Source organism: Carcharodon carcharias, chromosome 14 (genome assembly GCF_017639515.1).
Source record: "Carcharodon carcharias isolate sCarCar2 chromosome 14, sCarCar2.pri, whole genome shotgun sequence".
Classification (NCBI taxonomy): Eukaryota; Metazoa; Chordata; class Chondrichthyes; order Lamniformes; family Lamnidae; genus Carcharodon; species Carcharodon carcharias.
This window is the reverse complement of record NC_054480.1, coordinates 36736369-36756726: the sequence shown is the minus strand read 5'-3', so window position 1 is coordinate 36756726 and position 20358 is coordinate 36736369. Positions and strand designations below refer to the sequence as shown.

Below are 20358 nucleotides of genomic sequence, written 5' to 3'. Positions count from 1 at the left end.
ATGATCCCATTGTTACGGCAGTAGGTGATTTATCATGCTTCTGTGATCATTGTAAGATTGATGACCTTTCCTGACATGCCAGCGCTGACAATAAACGTTGAGGCATGAAGAGAACTTCAGTTGTGAAAACTTGTCTTCACCTTATTCCTCTTGCAATCTTGTAGCTGTGAGGTTGTTACGGGCATGTCTGCTGCATTTTGCCTGTGCAATGGCTTCCTCATGAATCCTCATCTAAATCCTCACCCTCCTCAGAGTCATATCCTTCCAAGTCCTCCTCATCTAAGGAGAGGTCTAGCTCTGGCAACACATCCCCAGGGCACAGCAAACAATAATGATATGTGACACTCCCTGTGATGAGTATTGGAGAGCCCTGTATGACCTGTCCAAACATCAAAATGCATCTTTGAGAGGCCAATAGTTTGCTCTATTAAGGACCTTGGGCGGAATGTGCAGCATTGTACCTCTCCTCAGATGCACACTGGTGCCAACAAATGGGTGTCATCAGTCATGTCTTCTTATCACCGAGGAGCCAACTGTTTAAGCGCCAAGGTCCCTCAAATATCTCTGACACCTGTGAGTGACTCAAAATGTAAATCGTGTGAGCTCCTTGTGTACCAAGCATAAACAAGCTAGATCTACTTTCTGTGATCACTAATGAGCTGGACTTTTAGAGAATGAAATCCTTTTCTATTAATGAATCTCTCAGGCTGCTGCCAAAGAGTGCTCAAGGCCACATGTGTGCAGTCGATGGCACCCATCACTTACAGGAAACCTGGGATTGCAGTGAATCCCAAGGCTCTGGCAGCTTGGCTTGCTTCATCCATGCAGAACTGCACGTCATGGTTAACTTTACTGGAAAGGGCATCTGTTACCTCCCTTATGCATTTGTGTGTTGACGATTATGAGATTCCACAAAGGTTCCCAGTGGAGCCCTGGAAAGATCTACGGGTAAAAAAGTTCAGTGTGACAGTAACCTTCAGAGCAACAGCACTGAACACCCTCCAAATCTGTATGGTGTGAGTTCCTCATGGAGAATGCGGCAAATGTGAGCTACCACATCCCTAGAGAGGCAAAGGCGCCTGCGGCACTGTCTTTCGCTCAGCTCCATGTATGAGCTGCGTCTTCCATAGACCTTTGGTCTTACTAAATGTCTTTGTGGATTTGGACCGTCCTCGACAGCATCCAGATTTCCTGAGGCCCTTGCTGCTCAGGACGATGGTCTTCCCAGTCCTGTGCCAATTGGAGAAGGGCCCTTCTTCTCCTCATCCTAATCATAGCTATCAACAAGACAGCATTGCCTGCAGCCTGCATTCTTCACTCCTCCTTGTATCTGTGAATAGATACAATTGAGCAATCAACGGTAGTTCTTTATTGTCTCCCACCATATACAAGGCAGGAATCCAATCTCTAGCCTTTGACCTGCCCTCAGCCTGTTCATGGTATACCAAGGCTACCCTTTGTAGGATGATGTCACCCTGGAAGAAGGCAGGTGGCTGAGCATCCCCCTCACATTCATAGTGAGGGTCTTAATTAGGCTCATAAGACCCATGTGCTATAACCCACAATCAGGCTTCTGGTAATTGTTCTCCAGGGTGGCCTTGACAATAAATATTGAAAACCAATCCTTGCACTTATGTCATCGCTGCAAGCATGATATCTTGAATGCCATGACCAGTGCACTAGGAACATTAAGGCTTATAGGGCCCATATGGACTGCTTCTGCACAGCAGATGTGATTGTTCTGACCCTACATCTCACATGCCTCGGTAAGAATCAGATGCCAATTAAGACCAAATGCACCACAGCACTTAGACTTAATAGATTCTCACCTAAATGTGCAACATCAGTAAAGGAACTGAGCTTGTTCATTGTACATTGGACCCTTAAGTCCAGCACTTAGCTAAGCCGTGCTCTCCATGGCTTGAGCAGGATATTTATAGGGTTCCTCTTCAATCGATCCAAAATTGTTGAATTCCTCCCGCATGCCCAGAGAACCCTCTCCGATTGATTTTTTTCTAGCTTGTTTTTCAAATGAGTCATTCTTAGGTGAAAACAAAAATGGCGCTGTTGACCTTTGCAAGTTGGACCTGCTTCCAACCTCCCTCTATCACCCACCAAGTTCCTCCCATCCTCCTGCTTACTCACTGCCTCCTAATTCCCATTCTTCCTGTTCACATCCAGCCTCTCCCTGTTATCCTTGACCTCTTCATTGTTCATGTGGATATTCCTGTTCTCTCCCTGAACCTTTCAATGTTGATGTCCCCTCCCCTTCTCAAAGCTACATGCACCCTTACTTTTAGGGACCCCCCCCCATCCCCAAATGACTTTTCAGCTGCCAACATACAGGATCGATTTGCCTCCATTGAACATTACTGTGCCTCTGCCTCACAATACCATGACTCGAACCCCCAGGACCAAATTTGTTAGGTGACTGACCATGCCCTGCACACCACACTGTGCACGACCATCACTGCCCAGAGAGGCCTTCCCCTGCCCAAGACCGGGACCAAGACACATGCCATGCAGAGCCCTCTAACATGGTCCATGCAGCCCCAGGTCAGTCTCTACAATATGCCTCCAACAGCCTGGTCTCAGCCCCAGGACAGTCTCTTCCTCTTCCATTGACAGTCTTATAAATCTTGACCCAGGACAGTCTTTCAGTACTCCACTCTGTTCTTTAAACACCCCCTAGTCCTGTCTCCATCTTCCCACTCTCCTCTCATATTTGCTCCCCCCCCCCCGAGTCCTGCATCTGTCTCCCCCCTTCCCTCTCATCTCACTGCACCCCTGAGTCCTGCCTCTGTCTCCACCACTCTCCTATCGTGTTCCTCACCCCCCTCAGTCCTGCCTCCATATCACTCCTTCCTGCTGGTCTTGTTTCCTGTGCCCAGCCTTGGCAGACTTTGTGCCACAAGAACCCGATATTTTGCAGCTATGCTTTTAAAGGAAGGTGAAAGCAACGTCTATTGACCTCCAAGTCGTGAATGAACTGAAGCTCGTCAGGTGCCCGCCACTAATATACAGTTGAGAAACAGACATTATAATTATCCGCTGGTGGGGCACTTAATTTGGAGGGGGAATATAATCCTAGTGAGTTCATTTTTTAATGAGCATTCATGATATGCAAATGAATACAAATGTAGTTCCCGACATAGCTCAGCAGGAAACTCAACCCATCTTTAACCCGCCTTCAAAGTCAGGAAAACAAAATCACAAACTAATTTCTCACCGGCAGGAAACAGATTTTTTAAATCACTGTAAAAATTATTGCCCCTGCCAACCACGATTCCCACCACTGATGGGAGTGGACAATTCCACCAAAGTTAGTGTCCTCAAATGCTCTATGTTCAGAACCTTAATATTTTCCTGAAGGACACATTAATCAGAACAGATAATTGCCATCAAAGAAACCACCTTCTTCTTTTCAACTATCTATTTATTCAAAGATTAAACAAGTTCACTGAGCTGCATTAAAACAGCCTCTGTGTACAAAAATATAGAATATTGCATGGCCAGGATAGATCAAGGTAGTGGTTTGAATTAACTTTTCTAAGATTTATGATAACTTGTGGGCTAGGAGAAGCAGGAATGCTCCCTGAGGCTCCTGAAAAAATCCTTGGGCCTTACATTCCTCAGCTTTCCCTCACCTTTGCCCCTTCAGCATACATTTCTCACTCCCACCCCAATTCCGGCTTCTCTCACCCTCTGGAATCATTCCCACTGGCAAACAGATTTGAAAAATTTAAATGAGGCCCAACAATTAAAATTGACCAGGCTTCATTTCCTTCATTATTTCCAAGCTCATTTCCCCCTCTTTTTTAATTCTTTCATGGGAAGTGGGCATCCGTGGCTGGGCCCGCATTTATTACCCATCCCTAATTGTCCTTGAGAAGGTGGTGACAAGCCACCTCCCTAAACCGCTGCAGTTCATGTGGTATAGGTACACCCTCAGTGCTGTTAGGGAGGGAGTTCCAGGATTTTGAACCAGTGACAGTGCAGGAATGATGATATGTTTCCAAGTCTGGATGGTATGTGGCTTGGAGGAGAACTTAAAGGTGGTGGTGTTTTCATGTATCTGCTGCCCTTGTGTTTCTTGGTGGTGGAGATCGCGGGTTTGAAAATGCTGTCGAAGGAGCCTTGGTGAGTTTCTGCAGTGCATCTTGTAGATTATACACGCTACTGCCACTGTGCACCAGTGGTGGAAGAAGTGCATGTTGAAGGTGGTGAATGGGGTGCCAGTCAAGTGGACTGCTTTGTCCTGGATGGCATCATGCTTCTTGAGTATTGTTGGAGCAGCGTTCATCCAGGCAAGTGGAGAGTATTCCATCACACTTCTGACTTGTGCCTTGTAGATGGTGGACAGACTTTGGAGAGTCTTGAGGTGAGTTACTCTCTGTAGAATTCCCAGCCTCTGAACTGTTCTTGTAGTCACAGTATTTATATAGCTGGTCCAGTTCAGTTACCAGTTAATGATAACCCCACGGATGTTGATAGTAGGGGATTCAGCAATGATAATGGTAATGATAGTCAAGGGGAGATGGTTGGATTCTCACTTGTTGGCGATGGTCATTGTCTGGCACTTGTGTGTTGTGAATGTTACTTGCCACTTGTCAGCCCAAGCCTGGATATTGTTCAAGTCTTGCTGCATTTGGACATGGACTCCTTCAGTATTTGAGGAGTCACAAATGGTACTGGACATTGTGCAATCATCAGCGAACATCCCCACTTCTGACCTTATGATGGAAGGAAGGTGACTGATGAAGCAGCTGAAGAAGGTTGGGCCTAGGATACTACCCTGAGGAACTCCTGCAGTGATGTCCTGGAACTGAGATGATTGACCTCCAACAACCACAACCATCTTCCTTTGTGCTAGGTGTTATTCCAAACTGTGGAGAGTTTTCCCCCTGATTCCCATTGTCTCCAGTTTTTCTAAGACTCCTTGATGCCACACTTGGCCAAATGCTGTCTTGATGTCAAGGGTAGTCACTCTCACCTCAACTCTGGTGTTCAGCTCTTTTGTCCATGTTTGAACCATGCTGTAATGAGGTCAGAGCTGAGTGAGCCTGGTGGAACCCAAACTGAGCATTAGTGAACAGATTATTACTAAGCAAGTGCCGTTTGATAGCACCGTTGATGACATCTTCCATCACTTTACTGAGGATCGAGAGCAGACTGATAGGACAGTAATTGGCCAGGTTGGATTTGTCCTGCTTTTTGTGTACAGGAAATACCTGGCAATTGTTCACATTGCTAGGTAGATGCCAGTGTTGTAGCTGTACTGTAACAGCTTGGCTAGGGGCGCATCAAGTTCTGGAGCACCATTCTTTAGTACTATTGCTGGAATATTGTCAGGCCCCATAGCTTTTGCAGTATCCAGTGCCTTCAGCCATTTCTTGATGTCACATAGAGTGAATAGAATTGGCTAAAGGCTGCCATCTATGATGCTAGGGACATCAGAGGAGGTCAAGATGGATCATCCACTCGGCACTTTAGGCTGAAGATTGTTGCAAATGCTTCGACCTTCTCTTTCGCACTGATGTGCTGGGCTCCCCGGTCATTGAGGATGGGGATATGTGTGGAGCCTCCTCCTCCTCCAATTACTTGTTTACTTGCCCACCGCTATTCATGACTAAATGTGGCAGAAGTGCAGGGTTTAGATCTGATCTGTTGGTTGTGGTATCACTTAGTTCTGTCTATTGCTTGCTGCTTCTGCTGTTTGGCATGTAAGCAGTCCTGTGTTGTAGCTTCACCAGGTTGACACCTCATGTTTAGTGCTGGTGCTGTTCCTGGCATGTCCTTCTTCACTCTTCATTGAACCAAGGTTGATTTCCCCAGTTTGATGGTAATGGTAGAGTGGAGGATATGCCGGACCATGAGGTTATAGATGGTGGTTGAATATAATTCTGCTGCTGCTGATGGCCCACATCGCCTCATGGATGCTGAGTTTTGAGCTGCTGGATCTGCTGGAAATCTATCTCATTTAGCACAGCGATAGGGCCACACAACACGACAAAGGGTATCTTCAATGTGAAGACAGGACTTCATCTCCACAAGGACTGTGCAATGGTCCCTCCTACCAATACTGCCACAGACAGATACATCTGCAATAGGTAAATTAGTGAGAATGAGGTCAAGCACCTTTAATCCTCTTGTTGGTTTCCTCACCACCTGCCACAGACCCATCTAGCAGCTATGTCCTTTAGGACTTGGCCAGCTCGGTCAGTAGTGGTGTAACCAAGCCACTCTTGGTGATAGATATTGACGTCCCCCATTCAGAGTCGCTGTGCCCTTGCCACCTTCAGTGCTTCTTCCAAGTGGTGTTCAATATGGAAGAATACTAATTCATCAGCTGAGGGGAGGCTCTAGGTGGTAATCAGCAGGAGGCTTCCTTGCCATGCACCAATCCTGCCTCAATTTAAAATTGAGCCCCAAGTCTTCCTGACATGAAGGCTTTGTCAGTAGATGATGTAAACTAAATAAATTCTGCAGTTTGAGAAGACATTTTAAAAGAATAGAACGTTTGCATGTTATATTGAAAGGACTTTGTAGTATCAGAATAAGTGAGTAATGTGAAATCGTACTGATTGTGCATTCCTGTTGTTGCTGGAACTACTGATAATACAGGCAACAACATTCTACTGGGTCACTCCAAATATGGCTTTTGTGTAATTTTAAAAGTTATAATATTGTACAATTTTGACAATTCAAAATGAGCTGAATTCAAATTTTGATGGATTTGCTAAATAGTTCTGAAGGTAAAATTTACTTGGATCCTTCAGCATAAATGAAAACTTCAAAATTTGCCACATACTTAATTATAATTGAGCGTATTTTTAAAATGACTAAAACAAACATGATGAACAAAATTAGGCTGAAATACAAGTAATCTGGGTCAGTGGCCATATCAGCTGCTGACAACATTAACTATTGATGTCCTGCCACAGTTAATTATTTCAAATGATACATCAGGCATGAGTGAAAGAACGAAATATCGATCTGCGCATTAAAACATTGAACAATTACACCTGACCACACGCTAAAATAAAACAAAGCGATTTGGGAATAAACTGGGTGTGACTGATATAAAATCAACACATCAATAAATGATACAGCAAAAAAAAATCCACATTGACAGTGTCATGAAAATAATGCTCCTTAACATGAGATTCTTGTCTTCTTTCATTTGATATGATAGAATTATGCAATTTAAGTCCAATGTGCTCATCATTTAAGTTTTGCTGATCAGCCAAAAGGCAGACTGAGAGGAACAGGGAATATAGCACAGAATTCTTTAGCATAAATTGCAATTTAGATGTAAAGTGGGCTATTAGGAGATTTTGGCATCAGAGAACACAGGAAATAAATCACTGGGAATACTGTAGATATGACCTGAGAATCCAACCTACATTTAAAAGTTTCCGTGAAAGAATTTCTGTCACAAGAACTGTATTTATTTGAAGACACATTGACAGTTCCTATGGAACTAAGTATCCTGCTGACATGATTCAGGGCCTCAGACTGATGAAGTACATGCTGTGCGCCTCATGAGAAGGTAATGAATTCTACAATTTACTTAATTGTGATATAATCAGTCAAATCTGTCTTTTTCCCTTTTCATTAATCTTTTCACCTGAGCTGTTTTAATATGCAACCTTCTCCTCAAATGGGGAAGGTACTGCTACAGAGGAATGAAGGGTAGAGGAAGGGGGTGGGAAAAAAGGTGATGCAAAGAGGGGAAGGGAAGTGGGGAGAGATGGGGGAGATGAAGCTTGAGGGGAAGAAGGAGAAAGAGAAGAGGGAAAGATGAAAAGAGGGGAGGTGCAGAAAAAAAAGCAACAGAAAAGAAGAGAAAAAGTCGGGTACTTTCTTAAATTGTCTTGCAAACAAGGCTGTATCTGACCCAAGCATATATTTATAGTATAGGCTTAAAATTGTGATGATATCACACTGTTTTCAGATTGGAGGCAGCCAAGCCTCCAATATGGCAGGCAAGAAGTGTATATTCATTAAAAGTTAAGTGTGATGCCCACCATATTGGTGTAAGCAAAAAAAAGTGTCCATGGCCTGTGTCTGAAACAAGGGTTGTGCCCTTACATATTCAAATTTAGTGGTTTTACAGCTGTTTGGGACCTGCTCTGCATTGTCGGTCTGCCCTGAACTCAGCCATCTCTACAAGTGACCATTTAAAGGGATCGCTTGCAGTCCTGAGTTCAAGATGTACAACATAGAATTTGGAGGAGCAGGCAGCTCACCTTCACACTACCCTCCCACCTGGCAACTGCAATCCTCATTCCTGATTGACCTCCTTTCCCAATCACTCTCCTTCCCGTTTCCTTTAAAAACTAACCCGAGAGCCATTGCTGTCATCGCAGCACCCTGATTTTCAAGTCCACTTCTTTGGAACGCTGCCCGGGGACAGCCAGTAGGGGCAGCATTTTTCTGCAGGTTTCTGAACCCCACCATCAGAGTCAAATGTGTGGGAAACAGTCACTCACCTGTGACTTTCCCCAAATTGGCCAGCTACTGGCTAGAAGGTAGACTTGCAACCAATTGAGGACTGTGGTAAGGCCCTTAAAGCTATAGGGCCAATAGGAGGCCCTCTAATTCGAAAGCAGCAGCAGGATGACATGACAGATAAGTGAGGGGTGGGGGCACCTAACTTTTCCAATACAATAATAATGAGTTCCATTTTGATTTCATATTTAATCCAACTGCTCCCGTGCTGCATAAACAGCGCACAATTGCTAAAATGCATGAACTGCAATTCGTGTATTTGCGATATATGACATTTAAATGGAACTTATTTCTCCTCGTCAAGAGTTAATCGATTAAAAGTTACAGGTAAAACCAAAACAGGGACTTGGACTTCTGCACTAACATTTCAATGGGTTTACAATAAAACCAAGGTCAGTAATAAAACTAGAGAATTTAATCACATCATCAGACCTGAGGAACTAAATCAGAAAGTAATTGCAAGAGATAAGGATAAAAAGTACCAAGTTAGAGGAGAAAATTATTTTGCAAGGCCCTGGGTACAAGGGAATCTTATTCCTAAAAATTAAGGTATTGGTGCAATAAATACCAAAAAGAATTACAAAACTGAAGATCTGTCAATACAGACAATGTTGTGTTATTTTATTCATTCATGGGTGTGGGCATCACTGGCAAAGCCAGTATTTTCTGCCCATCCCTAATTACCCTTGTGAGTTGCCTTCTTAAACTGTTGTAGTCCATCTGGTGCCAATACACCCACAGTGCTGTTAGGAAGGGATTTTCAGGATTTTGCTGCAGCGACGTGAAGGAACAGTGATATAGTTCCAAGGCAGGATGGTGTGTGGCTTGCAGCGGAACTTTTAGGTGGTGCTGTTCCCATGCATTTTAAGTCCTTGTCCTTCCAGGTAGTCAAGGTCAGGAATTTGGAAGGTGCAGTTGAAGGAGAGTTGATGAGTACTGCAGTGCATCTTGTATATGATGCACACTGCTGCCACTGTGCGTCGGTAATTGAGGGAGTGAATGTTTAAGGTGGTGGATGAGGTGCTAATCAAGCAGGCTGCTTTATCCTGGATGGTATTGAAAGTGTCTTGAGTGTTGTTGGGGCCATGCTAATCGAGGCATGTGGAGAGTATTCCATCACACTCCTGACTTGTGCCTTGTAGATGGTGGACAGGTGGGGAGACAGGAGGTGAGTTATTTGCCACAGCATTTCCAGCCTGTGACTTGCTTTTGTAGTCACAATATTTATATGGCTGGTCCAGTTCAGTTTCTGGTCAATGGTAACCCTGGGATGTTGATAGTGGGGATTGAGAGATGGTAATGCCATTGAATGTAAGGGGAGATGGTTGGATTCTCTTTTGTTGGAGATGGCCATTGTCTGGCACTTGTGGATAAGAACTAAAAGTCTGCTACCTAATAAATAACTACAACATATTAAAGAATAACAAAGAGCAATTAAGCTGGTAACTTTATCTCAGGACTCTATTCATGCTCAAAAATTGCTTGAGCTCTGTTGATTCAATTATTAATCCCTATAAATTAATGACTTTACATATTTTGTGATATGTAAAAATTTATAATAGTCTGTTTTGCAGCCATCCTATTTCAAAGCATCAAAAGCATATTAAGAAAATGCCAGTCATTTCCTGCTACTTTTTTTACTTCAGTAACTTAGCTTCTCGCCAATACAAGGAAGCAGAAATTGAAAGACAGCTGTCAGTCCATAGAAACTTCTCTCTATTGCTAACTGATGTCAGGCCTGTTATTAATGTGCGGTGGGCACTCCTACCGATACTGTCATGGACAGATGTATCTGTCGCAGACAGGTTGGTGATATTGAGGTCAAATATGATTTTCCCTCTTGGTGGTTCCCTCACCACCTGCCACAGACTAAATCTTGTAGGACTTGGCCAGTGGTGGTGCTAACGCACCACTCTTGGTGATGGACATTAAAGTCCCCAACCAAAGTGGGGGAAGTGTATATTCTGTGCCCATGCCACCCTCAGGGCTTCCTACAAGTCATGTTCAACATGGAGGAGTACTGACCCATCAGCTGAGGGGTTGGGGTGGTATGTGGTAATCAGGGGGTTTTCTTGCCCATGTTTGACCTGATGCCATGAGTCAATGTTGAGGACTCCCAGGGCAACTCCCTCCCAAACTGTATACCACTGTGCAGCCACAGGACATACCCAGGGATGGAGATGGTGGTGTCTGGAACATGATCTGCAAGATGTGATTCCGTAAGCATGACTATGTCTGGCTGTTGCTTGGCTAGTCCGTGAGACAGCTCTCCCAATTTTGGGACAAGCCCCCAGATGTTAGTAAGGCGGGGTCGACAGGTTTGGGTTTGCTGTTGACATTTCCGGTCTGGTCTGTCTGGTTTCCTTTTTATTGACTTAATACAACGGAGTGGCTTGCTAGGCCATTTAAGAGTCAACCACATTACTTATGACAATCGTCTTTAATTCCAGATTTTTATTGAATTCAAATTCCACCATCTGCCGTGGTGGGATTCAAACCGTGGGCCTCTGGATTACCAGTCCAGTGACAATATCACTATGCCGCTGTCTACTCCTAAGGTTTGCAATGGGCTGAATAGATGAGGACTTACCTTCCAATCCCACCACTATGAAAATGTTTGAAATCAGTGTTCATTTCAACAGCAACTTACATTTATTCAGTAACTTTAATTAAGGAAAACATCCCAAGCTCCTTCATACTTTGGGATCAGACCTTAGCAGGAGAAAAAATAAGGATGTTGCCAAAGGTACAGCTGAAGAATGATTGTAAGGCAGCTTTTCAATGAAGGTTGTAGGGCTGAAACAAAGTGGAAAGGCTTGAGTGGAGAGTTCCAGAGTGTGGGGGTAAGGGGACAGAACCAAAAATGAGGAATTTAGCTGAAAGCACAGCTGCATATTCCTGCATCTTAAGTGTTGATCCTAGCCAGATATTTGGCTGGTACCTACAATTTGCTTGTTACATTTGTGGTAGCACTGCTTTCCCTAAATAAAATGTCATTCGGTAGCAATATGGAGGCAGTATTCAATGTCTCTGTGAAACAACACTGAAACTGACTGATAAGTATGAAGCAACAATTGCATTACATTGTTGCATCCATTGTTTCTCAGATCATATTTCTTCCCAAATAAAAGTACAACAAAAGGCACTGCTCAAGCACAGATTTAGTACAGACTACCAAAATAAGCAATGAAAATCATGGAAACCAGAAACCTCGATTATGAACAATCTTTCTTCCACTTAATTCAGTAACTACAGTTTAATATTTTAATGCTTGTCAATCTTTTAAACTTGAGCTGGCTTTGATGAGTTGATCAGGAAAAACATTTTGTCCCTCCATTTGTTTTCTTACATTCAAACCGTACATTTTGCACATGGAAAAACAGTGATGTATTTCTTGCAGCTGCTGTAGCTCTTTGAATGCTAGCTCTTCTCCTTTAATGCCAGAAGTCATTGAAGCTGAAACCTATAATTCATATGGGTTTGAAAGAGGAAAACCCAGTTCACTTTCTCGCTGAAAGCTGCTACAGCTGGCCCACTTCACACATAACCTGTCTCACTCTAATTAAGCAGTTAACAGTTTCACACACCACTACTTACAGCTGTCTTCTTCCTCTGTAAAGACGCTGATAACATAACACGCATAGACAAATCCAATGAGCTGCAAGAGAAAGAAGAGAAGCTTAAAATAATTGCAACCTCTTTTTAACTGTACGTTTATACTCAAGTCTGTATCTCTCCAATCTTAATATCAGATTAGTACAATAGAATATCCTCAACTAAAATATCCTCCTCAGCAACCATGTTATCACAACTGATAAGTCTGAGTGCTTCAGAATGTTCTATTATTGGTGTGAAGTTATATGTAATGCATTTTGCAGAAAATCTCACGGTACTTCAGTGTATTAGGGAGTTAATGGACATAGATTTGATTGCATTTTCAAGAACTTGAATGTAAACTATAGAAACAGTAATTTGGTCATTAAAACCAAAACTTAGTACCATAACAATTCACTATATGTTTTTGCATTTATTTATGTAGTTTCTTGGCATTGTTTCTTGATCAGACTTTTATTATATTAGATATTTATGAACAAACACGTATTTTTAGCAAAATACTGTTACAGAGTACAAATGGCAGATCTCCTTTAGCAGTGCTCACATAGGAACAGGAGTATGCCATTTAGCCCCTTAAGCCTGTTCCTTTAATGAGAACATGGCTGATCTGTAACCTAACTTCATAACCCTACCTTTAAAGAAAGGAAGACATGTATTTATACCACACCTTTGATGACCTCTAGACCTCCCAAAGCACTTTACAGCCAATGAAGTACTGTTGTAATGTAGGAAGTACAGCAACCAATTTGCACACAGCAAGGTCTCACAAAGAGACCAGATAATCTATTTTTTGTGATACTTATTGAGGGGTAAATATTGGCCAGGATATCAGAGATTACTCCCCTCCTCTTCTTCAAAAAGTGCTGTGGGATCTTATACATCTACCCGAGAGGACAAATGGGGCCTCCTTTTAACATCTGATCGGAAAGACGGATGCCTCATATCTCTGAATATCTTCGGTTTATAAAATCTATAAATCTGATTTAAAATTAATAATTGATCTAGCATCAATTGTCATTTGAAGAAGAGTTCCAAAATTTAACTACCCTTTGCAAGTAGAAGTGTCTTCTAATTTCATTTCTGAAAGTTATGGATCTAATTTTTATATTATGTCCCCAGTCCTATAGGCTTCCCAGCCAGTGGAAATAGTTTCTCTCTAAGTACCCTAAGTGTTGCACTTAATATTTTGAAAACTTTGATCAAATCACCACTTGGTGAGATTGGAGAGGTTGGGCCTGCATCCATTGGAGTTTAGAAGAATGAGAGATGCACTTATTGAAACATATAAAATCCTGAGGGGAATTGAAAGAGTGGATGCTGTGGGGATGATTCCCCTTGTAGGAGAGACCAAAACTAGGGGACACAATTTAAAAATAAGGGCTCTCCCACTTAAGACAGAGATTAGGAGAATTTTTTCTCTCAGAGTGTCATGAGTCTGTGGAACTGTCTTCCCCAGAGAGCAGTAGAGGAAGGGTCATTGAATATTTTTAAGACAGATGTAGATTGACTCCCTTGTTAGTCAAGGATCTAAGGGTATAGGAAGTTAGGCAGGAAAGCAGTGTTGAGGCCATAATCAGATCAACCATGATTGAATGGCAGAGCAGGTTCAAAAGGCCGAATGGCCTACTCCTGCTCCTAACTTATATGTTTGTATGTTAGCTATCTAAATTTCACAGAAATCATCCTTGTTTGTGTAATTGCTCCTCATAATTTAACCCTTGGAGTTCAATCTACATTGCACACCTCCAAGATCAGTAGATTTTCCAAACCTGCTGACAAGGGTGGAGCTGTTGTTTTCTGGCGCACTGACCTCTACCTCACAGAGGCTGACCATCAACTCGCAGACACTTCCTCCTACCTCCCCCTGGACCATGACCCCACCACTGAACATCAAGCCATTGTTTCCAGGACTGTTACTGACCTCATCTCCTCTGGAGATCTTCCTTTCACAGCTTCCAACCTCATAGTCTCCCAACCTCAAACGGCCCGCTTCTACCTCATACCCAAAATTCACAAACAGGACTGTCCTGCAGACCGATCATGTCAGCCTGTTCCTGCCCCATAGAACTCATTTCTTGCTATCTTGACTCCATTCTCTCTCCCCTTGTCCAGTCCCTTCCCACCTACATCCATGATTCCTCTGACACCCTTAATCATATCAACAATATCCAGTTCCCTGATCCCAACCCACCTCCTCTTCACCATGGACGTCCAATCCCTCTACACCTCCATCCCCCACTGGGATGTTCTGATGGCTCTCCACTTCTTCCTCAAACAGAGGCCCGAACAATCCCCATCCACCACTACTCTCCTCCGTCTGGCTGAACTTGTTCTCTCACTGAACAATTTCTCCTTAAACTCCTCTCACTTCCTCCAAATAAAAGGTGTGGCCTTAGGTACCCGCATGGGCCCCAGTTATGCCTGTCTCTTTATGGGGTATGTGGAACATTCCTTGTTCCAGTCCTACTCTGGCCCCCCTCAACAACTCTTTCTCCAGTACATCAATGATTGCTTCGGCGCTACTTCATGCTCTCGTCAGGACCTGGAAAAATTTATTAATTTTGCTTCCAATTTTCACCCGTCCAATTTCCACCTCTCCATCATTTTCACTTGGTCCATCTCTGACACTTCCCTTCCCTTCCTTGACCTCTGTCTCAATTTCTGGTGATAGACTGTCCACCAATATTCATTACAAGCCTGCCGACTCCCACAGCTACCTCGACTACAGCTCCTCACACCCCGCTTCCTGTAAGGACTCCATCCCATTCTCTCAGTTCCTTCACCTCCGTCGCATCTGTTCTGATGATGCCACTTTCAAAAACAGTTCCTCTGGCATGTCTTCTTCTTCCTTAACCAAGGTTTTCTACCCATGGTGGTTGATAGGGCCCTCAACTGTGTCCAGCCCATCTCCCGCGCATCCGCCCACATACCTTCGTCTCCCTCCCAGAACCTTGTCCTTACTTATCATCCCACCAGCCTCCGCATTCAAAGGATCATCCTTCGCCATTTCCACCAACTCCAGAATGATGCCACCACCAAACACATCTTCCCTTCACCCCCCCCCAGCGGCATTCTGCAGGGATTGTTCCCTGTGGGACACCCTGGTCCACTCAGCCATCATCCCCCACACCTCAACCCCACGGCACCTTCCCATGCAACTGCAGAAGGTGCAACACCTGTCCCTTTACTTCCCCTCTCCTTACCATCCAAGGACCCAAACACTCCTTTCAAGTGAAGCAGCATTTCAATTGCACTTCCCTCAATTTAGTCTACTGCATTCGCTGCTCCCAATGCAGTTTCCTCTATATTGGAGAGACTGAACGCAGACTGGGTGACCACTTTGTGGAACACCTTCAGTCTGTCTGCAAGCATGACCCAGACCTCCCTGTCGCTTGCCATTTCAACACTCCACCCTGCTCTCATGCCCACATGTCCGTCCTTGGCCTGCTGTAAGGTTCCAGTGAAGCTCAACGCAAACTGGAGGAACAGCACCTCATCTTCCGACTAGGCACTTTACAGCCTTCCAGACTGAATATTGAGATCAACAATTTTAGATCATGAACTCTTTCCTTCATCCCTACCCCCTTTCCGATCCCCCTTTTTTCCAATAATTTATATAGATTTTTCTTTTCCCACCTATTTCCATTATTTTTAAATGTATTCCCATCCATTGTTTTATCTCTACCTTTTAGTCTATTTTGATCCCTTCCCCCCACCCCACCCCCACTAGGGCTATCTGTACATTGCTCATCCTGCTTTCTACCCTTAATGTCACCTATTAGCACATTCTTTAGATAATATCACCACCATCAACACCTCTTTGTCCTTTTGTCTATGACATCTTTTGGCAATCTCCACTTATCACTGGCCCTCTATCCAGCTCTACTTGTCCCACCCCCCTTAAACCAGCTAATATTTCACCTCTCTTCTAATTTTCCTTAGTTCTGTTGAAGACTCATATGGACTTGAAATGTTAACTGTGTTCCTCTCCGCAGATGCTGTTAGACCTGCTGAGTTTTTCCAGGTATTTTTATTTTGTTTTTGTTGTGTCAGTAGATCCTTCCTCAGGTATGTTGCCCCAAACTCCTCACAGCACTCAAGGTGTGATCTAATCAGGGCTTTGTACAGTTATAGTACTCTGTATTCAAGCCAGTATTCCATTAGCCTTTTTGATTATTTTCTGTACATGTTCATGGCATTTTAATTGTCTCTGTAGCTAGACTCCCAAGTCTCACAGACAGTTTGGGATCTGCACAGCAGATAGAAAGTTTAGTTGCTAACATGCCCTGTGCCTTAAATGTGCTCTGATGTTCCCTGTGCTGGTGGTCTGAATACGAAAATTTGGGCAACTCTAGCTGGCTTCAAGAACCTAAGGCCAATCAAAGGCCAAACGTAACTGCTTACAAATTTCTGGCTGCAAACGAAGTTTTTCTTTCAAAAAGGCAGTTATGCATCTGTAACAATGCGTAATACTTTGGGTGATGTCTAGATTGTGGCAGACACATGTTAGATAATAGACTTTTATGTATATAGTAACAGATGAGCAGAGAATGTGTGCTTGAATTTGCAGCTGGAATAGATAGTAGCATTCTGGTATAGCCATTCTTATCATATGTAATCTAATGGTTAACAACTTTTTTATCTATTTTGAATAGTAAATATTACAGTGTGTGTCAAGAAGGGTTACTAATATTTGCCACTTAAATATTTAAAGAAAATTTCAAAGTATTTTTGTGTTATTTTATGAATTAATACCAGAGTTTGATTGTCATGACTGTACTTCAGAATTGTTTGGAGATAGGGGGCCCCACTCCATTTTGATCAATAAATACACTCCTGTTTTAGGCTGGCCAATGTTCAGAAACTATACCTATACCCATACCTTCATCACCCCAATCCTTTTCAAGCTTCACTGCTTCCTCATGCCCCAGAGAACTGATTTTATGATCTTAATTTTGGGATTCAAATCCAAAACTACTACTCCACCTTACCTCAGTGATTTTCTCCAGTTGTAAATTCATGCACACACCTTCTGCTCATCTGACACCGGCCTATTCCTATCCACCACGTGGCCACTCCTTCAGCTATTAATTCTTGCCTTCCGCAACTCCTCCATTTGATACCTTTGCTTTGCTTTCCCTGCTTTCCAAAGTTAGTTAAAACTCATCTATTTAACTAGGCTTTCACCTCACACCCCTCCTTTCCTTCTGCTTGATGTCCACTGTTTTTTTACAGCCATGTGAAACATATTTGAAACATTTCTCTGTCTCCAAGGAACACAACATAAACTGCTGAACTTCTGGGAAGCTTTTAAAGTATTAGTATTAATCTTCAAGGATTTGTGACCGCTTATCTATAATCTTTTGAATCATTAATATAATTTGTACAAAAAGAACAGTTTAATTTAATGGTGACGACATCAGGTGCAATTCCTTCAAATTCTCTATAAATTACCCAAGTGTATGAAGATTAGCAATTTCACCTGAGGAAAAGTATTTGGTATAACTGCAGCATTCCCCATAAAATTCATAGTGTAGGCACTTTAAAAATGATGCTACGGTCCTAATGGGTAAAACCGAGTGACTGTCCGGATTTCAAAAGCACACTGAAGATTTGGAATAATGTCTGGCCATCGTCAAAATTACTTTTCATTCTGGTTTTCTTTTAATTCAGAATCTGTGAGTCTGCGTCCATGAGCCAGTTTCTGGCACCCATGCTGTTAAATCCAAACTCTGTAGCTCAGCAGCTCATAGCTTCTGAATGAAAGGAAAACCAATGCAAAAGCAGTAAGAGATATGGGGCTGCATTTTCACTGGATCAGGACCGGTTCGGAAGAGATTCGAAAATCGCAGTCCCGGGGTCATCTTGGGATCCTGACACCTCTAGGACAGTGTGCAATTTTCAAAGGACTGGCATGGTGGAGAGAACGGGAAACCCACCGCCACCAATTAACAACCCTTAAGCTCGTTAAGGGGCCTGTCCAGAGCAGAATTGAAGTTTTAAACTTTATTTTGGCAAACCTGAACAATCTGATACATTTTAGTGCACAGCTGCCAGCTTCGCCTGGGGCCAATTAAATTCATCTGCCTTTGTTTTTCACCTGTTTTTCCAGGACTTGCTTGCGCTGATGCAATGCTGGATATTCTCTGCCAGCCTTGTCAACACTGCTGGCCCTCTGAGGGTTGCCTGTTGTGACATGGCTGCTGCCTGCCTTTGCCACTCAAGGGACTCGACAACTGTAATTAGACACCAAGTGTGCCGCCTGGCTAATCAGGCCATCGGAATTTAAAACATGCATTGTGAGAGCGACGCTGTTGAGGTGCAGGTTCAGGACCTGGAATTCATCCTCCTTGAAAAGAGGGGTCAAGAACAATGCTATCAAGCGATACTTGTTTAGCAACAACCTGCTCACTGACACTCAGTTTAGGTTCTGCCAGGGCCACTCAGCTCCTGACCTCATTCAAACATGGTCAAAAGAGTTGAACACCAGGGATGAGATGACAATGATTGCCCTTGACATCAAGGCCGCATTTGACCGAGTGTTGCATCAGGGAACCCTGGCAAAACTGGAGTCAATGGAAATTGGGGGAAAACTCTCTGCTTGTTGGAGTCATACCTAGCACATAGGAAGATGGTTGTGGTTGTTGGAGGTCAATCACCTCAGTTCCAGGACATCGCTGCTGGAGCTCCTCAGGGTAGTGTCCTAGGCCCAACCATCTTCAGCTGCTTCATCAATGACCTCCCTTCCATCATAAGGTCAGAAGTGGGATGTTTGCTGATAATTGCACAATGTTCACCACTATGTCCAAATGAAGCAAGACAATATCCAGGCATCAGCTGACAATTGGCAAGTAACATTCAAGGCGCACAAGTGCCAGGAAATGACCATTTCCAACAAGAGAGAATCTAACCATCAGTTCTTGACTTTCAATGGCATTAGCATCATTGAATCCCCCACTATCAATATCCTGGGGGGTTACCATTGACCAGAAACTGAACTGGACTAGCCAAATAAATATTATAGCTATCAGAGCAGCTCCTGTAGCAACTCCTGACTCCCCAAAGTGTGTCCACCATCTACAAGGCACAGGTCAGGAGTATGATGGAATACCCTCCACTTGCCTGGATGAGTGCAGCTCTAACAACTCTCAAGAGGCTGGACACCATCCAAGATAAACCAGTCTGCTTGATTGGCACCCCATCCACAACATACGCCCCCTCCACCACCGATGCACATTAGCAGCAGTGTATACCACTGCAGCAACTCACCAGCCTCCTTAGACAGCACCTTCCAAACTCATAACCACTACTATCTAGAAGGACAAGGACAGCAGACACATGGGAACACCACCACCTGAAAGTTCCCCTCCAAGCCACTCACCATCCTGACTTGGAAATATATCTCTGTTCCTTCACTGTTGCTGGTTCAAAATCCTGGAACTCACTCTTTAACAGCACTGTGGGTGTACCTACACTACATGGACTGCAGTGGTTCAAGAAGGCAGCTCACCACCACCTTCTCAATTAGGGATGGGCAATAAATGCTGGCCTAGCTAGCGACACCCACATCCCTTGAGTGAATAGTAAAAAAAACCAACCCATGTGATCTGATTCTACAACTGTGTGCTACCAGTGGAGAGCCTCACCCACATGTATTTCAGGTACACTGCCCCAGATTGACCATCTATCATTTTCAGGTACAGAAAGTTGCAAGTAGCAATTCCTGATGTGCAAAGCCAGCATGAAGGGCTCACCATAGATAGTGCACTTTTGCAGAATTGTTCCTTTGATATTCACTCCTTGGCCGGGATTTTCCATGCCTGCTGGCACTGGGCATGTTCGGTGACAATATGGCAAGAAGGCCAAACATCAGTTTCCCAACATTGTGAAATCAGTTTGTGATCGTCCGATCAGCCTGTCGCTGGTGGGCCACATTCCCCACCATCAGGCGTCAGGAACCTCATTGTAATACATCAGCATATCATTATAAGGCCCGCCCACCAGACCCTCCCCCCCTCCTGATCACCAACCCCCATCGGTGGGAAAGCACGCTGGTGCAGGACATGTCTTGACAACTGTGATGTGCAGAAGTTGGGTCTTACCACCAGGGCCTTTCACACATCATGGACATCCGAGGAGCAGAAGATACTGGAGCCTGACAGCAATGGGATCCTGGAGGAATGTCCACAGTATGCTGGGTGGATTCTCATGGACATGGCTCTGCTGCAA

At 43.8% G+C, this 20358-nt stretch overlaps 1 protein-coding gene across 2 annotated transcripts in view; it reads right to left on the bottom strand.

Annotated features, from left to right (window-relative positions):
• LOC121286711 (sodium/potassium-transporting ATPase subunit beta-1-interacting protein 3-like) overlaps positions 1-20358 on the bottom strand; it is a 295497-nt gene that overhangs the window by 42937 nt on the left and 232202 nt on the right. For both annotated transcript variants that reach the window (XM_041203712.1, XM_041203713.1), the window contains exon 5: positions 12112-12172. In XM_041203712.1, coding sequence (XP_041059646.1) covers positions 12112-12172 — 61 coding nt within the window. The remainder of the gene's footprint in view (positions 1-12111; positions 12173-20358) is intronic.